General features: G+C 48.5%; 1 protein-coding gene across 1 annotated transcript; it reads left to right on the top strand.

Moving 5' to 3' along the window:
• The first annotated feature begins 355 nt into the window (after positions 1–355).
• LOC103626648 (polyubiquitin) lies at positions 356–3257 on the top strand. The gene is made up of 2 exons (NM_001365154.1): positions 356–432; positions 1444–3257. The coding sequence occupies exon 2, from the start codon at positions 1444–1446 to the stop codon at positions 3043–3045; it is 1602 nt and encodes a 533-aa protein (NP_001352083.1). The 5' UTR covers positions 356–432; the 3' UTR covers positions 3046–3257.
• The last annotated feature ends 892 nt before the right edge of the window (positions 3258–4149 follow it).

The following is a 4149-nucleotide window of genomic DNA, read 5'->3' as shown; positions in this document are numbered from 1 at the left end:
CATTTTTCTTGTTTCGAGTAGATAATGCCAGCCTGTTAAACGCCGTCGACGAGTCTAACGGACACCAACCAGCGAACCAGCAGCGTCGCGTCGGGCCAAGCGAAGCAGACGGCACGGCATCTCTGTCGCTGCCTCTGGACCCCTCTCGAGAGTTCCGCTCCACCGTTGGACTTGCTCCGCTGTCGGCATCCAGAAATTGCGTGGCGGAGCGGCAGACGTGAGCCGGCACGGCAGGCGGCCTCCTCCTCCTCTCACGGCACCGGCAGCTACGGGGGATTCCTTTCCCACCGCTCCTTCGCTTTCCCTTCCTCGCCCGCCGTAATAAATAGACACCCCCTCCACACCCTCTTTCCCCAACCTCGTGTTGTTCGGAGCGCACACACACACAACCAGATCTCCCCCAAATCCACCCGTCGGCACCTCCGCTTCAAGGTACGCCGCTCGTCCTCCCCCCCCCCCCCCTCTCTACCTTCTCTAGATCGGCGTTCCGGTCCATGGTTAGGGCCCGGTAGTTCTACTTCTGTTCATGTTTGTGTTAGATCCGTGTTTGTGTTAGATCCGTGCTGCTAGCGTTCGTACACGGATGCGACCTGTACGTCAGACACGTTCTGATTGCTAACTTGCCAGTGTTTCTCTTTGGGGAATCCTGGGATGGCTCTAGCCGTTCCGCAGACGGGATCGATTTCATGATTTTTTTTGTTTCGTTGCATAGGGTTTGGTTTGCCCTTTTCCTTTATTTCAATATATGCCGTGCACTTGTTTGTCGGGTCATCTTTTCATGCTTTTTTTTGTCTTGGTTGTGATGATGTGGTCTGGTTGGGCGGTCGTTCTAGATCGGAGTAGAATTCTGTTTCAAACTACCTGGTGGATTTATTAATTTTGGATCTGTATGTGTGTGCCATACATATTCATAGTTACGAATTGAAGATGATGGATGGAAATATCGATCTAGGATAGGTATACATGTTGATGCGGGTTTTACTGATGCATATACAGAGATGCTTTTTGTTCGCTTGGTTGTGATGATGTGGTGTGGTTGGGCGGTCGTTCATTCGTTCTAGATCGGAGTAGAATACTGTTTCAAACTACCTGGTGTATTTATTAATTTTGGAACTGTATGTGTGTGTCATACATCTTCATAGTTACGAGTTTAAGATGGATGGAAATATCGATCTAGGATAGGTATACATGTTGATGTGGGTTTTACTGATGCATATACATGATGGCATATGCAGCATCTATTCATATGCTCTAACCTTGAGTACCTATCTATTATAATAAACAAGTATGTTTTATAATTATTTTGATCTTGATATACTTGGATGATGGCATATGCAGCAGCTATATGTGGATTTTTTTAGCCCTGCCTTCATACGCTATTTATTTGCTTGGTACTGTTTCTTTTGTCGATGCTCACCCTGTTGTTTGGTGTTACTTCTGCAGATGCAGATCTTTGTGAAAACCCTGACTGGCAAGACTATCACCCTCGAGGTGGAGTCGTCTGACACCATTGACAACGTTAAGGCCAAGATCCAGGACAAGGAGGGCATCCCCCCAGACCAGCAGCGGCTCATCTTTGCTGGCAAACAGCTTGAGGACGGGCGCACGCTTGCTGACTACAACATCCAGAAGGAGAGCACCCTCCACCTTGTGCTCCGTCTCAGGGGAGGCATGCAGATCTTTGTGAAAACCCTGACCGGCAAGACTATCACCCTCGAGGTGGAGTCCTCTGACACCATTGACAACGTCAAGGCCAAGATCCAGGACAAGGAGGGCATCCCTCCAGACCAGCAGCGGCTCATCTTTGCTGGGAAGCAGCTTGAGGACGGGCGCACGCTTGCCGACTACAACATCCAGAAGGAGAGCACCCTCCACTTGGTGCTGCGCCTCAGGGGAGGCATGCAGATCTTCGTGAAGACCCTGACCGGCAAGACTATCACCCTCGAGGTGGAGTCTTCAGACACCATCGACAACGTCAAGGCCAAGATCCAGGACAAGGAGGGCATTCCCCCAGACCAGCAGCGGCTCATCTTTGCTGGAAAGCAGCTTGAGGACGGGCGCACGCTTGCCGACTACAACATCCAGAAGGAGAGCACCCTCCACTTGGTGCTGCGCCTCAGGGGAGGCATGCAGATCTTCGTGAAGACCCTGACCGGCAAGACTATCACCCTCGAGGTGGAGTCTTCAGACACCATCGACAATGTCAAGGCCAAGATCCAGGACAAGGAGGGCATCCCACCGGACCAGCAGCGTTTGATCTTCGCTGGCAAGCAGCTGGAGGATGGCCGCACCCTTGCGGATTACAACATCCAGAAGGAGAGCACCCTCCACCTGGTGCTCCGTCTCAGGGGTGGTATGCAGATCTTTGTGAAGACACTCACTGGCAAGACAATCACCCTTGAGGTGGAGTCTTCGGATACCATTGACAATGTCAAGGCCAAGATCCAGGACAAGGAGGGCATCCCACCCGACCAGCAGCGCCTCATCTTCGCCGGCAAGCAGCTGGAGGATGGCCGCACCCTGGCGGATTACAACATCCAGAAGGAGAGCACTCTCCACCTGGTGCTCCGCCTCAGGGGTGGCATGCAGATTTTTGTGAAGACATTGACTGGCAAGACCATCACCTTGGAGGTGGAGAGCTCTGACACCATTGACAATGTGAAGGCCAAGATCCAGGACAAGGAGGGCATTCCCCCAGACCAGCAGCGTCTGATCTTTGCGGGCAAGCAGCTGGAGGATGGCCGCACTCTCGCGGACTACAACATCCAGAAGGAGAGCACCCTTCACCTTGTTCTCCGCCTCAGAGGTGGTATGCAGATCTTTGTAAAGACCCTGACTGGAAAAACCATAACCCTGGAGGTTGAGAGCTCGGACACCATCGACAATGTGAAGGCGAAGATCCAGGACAAGGAGGGCATCCCCCCGGACCAGCAGCGTCTGATCTTCGCCGGCAAACAGCTGGAGGATGGCCGCACCCTAGCAGACTACAACATCCAAAAGGAGAGCACCCTCCACCTTGTGCTCCGTCTCCGTGGTGGTCAGTAAGTCATGGGTCGTTTAAGCTGCCGATGTGCCTGCGTCGTCTGGTGCCCTCTCTCCATATGGAGGTTGTCAAAGTATCTGCTGTTCGTGTCATGAGTCGTGTCAGTGTTGGTTTAATAATGGACCGGTTGTGTTGTGTGTGCGTACTACCCAGAACTATGACAAATCATGAATAAGTTTGATGTTTGAAATTAAAGCCTGTGCTCATTATGTTCTGTCTTTCAGTTGTCTCCTAATATTTGCCTGCAGGTACTGGCTATCTACCGTTTCTTACTTAGGAGGTGTTTGAATGCACTAAAACTAATAGTTAGTGGCTAAAATTAGTTAAAACATCCAAACACCATAGCTAATAGTTGAACTATTAGCTATTTTTGGAAAATTAGTTAATAGTGAGGTAGTTATTTGTTAGCTAGCTAATTCAACTAACAATTTTTAGCCAACTAACAATTAGTTTCAGTGCATTCAAACACCCCCTTAATGTTAACGTGGTTCTATCTACCGTCTCCTAATATATGGTTGATTGTTCGGTTTGTTGCTATGCTATTGGGTTCTGATTGCTGCTAGTTCTTGCTGAATCCAGAAGTTCTCGTAGTATAGCTCAGATTCATATTATTTATTTGAGTGATAAGTGATCCAGGTTATTACTATGTTAGCTAGGTTTTTTTTACAAGGATAAATTATCTGTGATCATAATTCTTATGAAAGCTTTATGTTTCCTGGAGGCAGTGGCATGCAATGCATGACAGCAACTTGATCACACCAGCTGAGGTAGATACGGTAACAAGGTTCTTAAATCTGTTCACCAAATCATTGGAGAACACACATACACATTCTTGCCAGTCTTGGTTAGAGAAATTTCATGACAAAATGCCAAAGCTGTCTTGACTCTTCACTTTTGGCCATGAGTCGTGACTTAGTTTGGTTTAATGGACCGGTTCTCCTAGCTTGTTCTACTCAAAACTGTTGTTGATGCGAATAAGTTGTGATGGTTGATCTCTGGATTTTGTTTTGCTCTCAATAGTGGACGAGATTAGATAGGATTAAATTCATAGCAAGTCAAAATTCTTCATAATTTTTTTCTAATTCTATCTAATCCATGTTGAATAG

Source organism: Zea mays, chromosome 5 (assembly GCF_902167145.1).
Source record: "Zea mays cultivar B73 chromosome 5, Zm-B73-REFERENCE-NAM-5.0, whole genome shotgun sequence".
Classification (NCBI taxonomy): Eukaryota; Viridiplantae; Streptophyta; class Magnoliopsida; order Poales; family Poaceae; genus Zea; species Zea mays.
This window is presented reverse-complemented; position numbering and strand designations above follow the sequence as displayed.

What these genes read in the sequence shown, in the direction of transcription:
- LOC103626648 (NM_001365154.1), top strand. Translation starts at nt 1,444, where the DNA reads ATGCAGATCTTTGTGAAAACCCTGACTGGCAAGACTATCACCCTCGAG.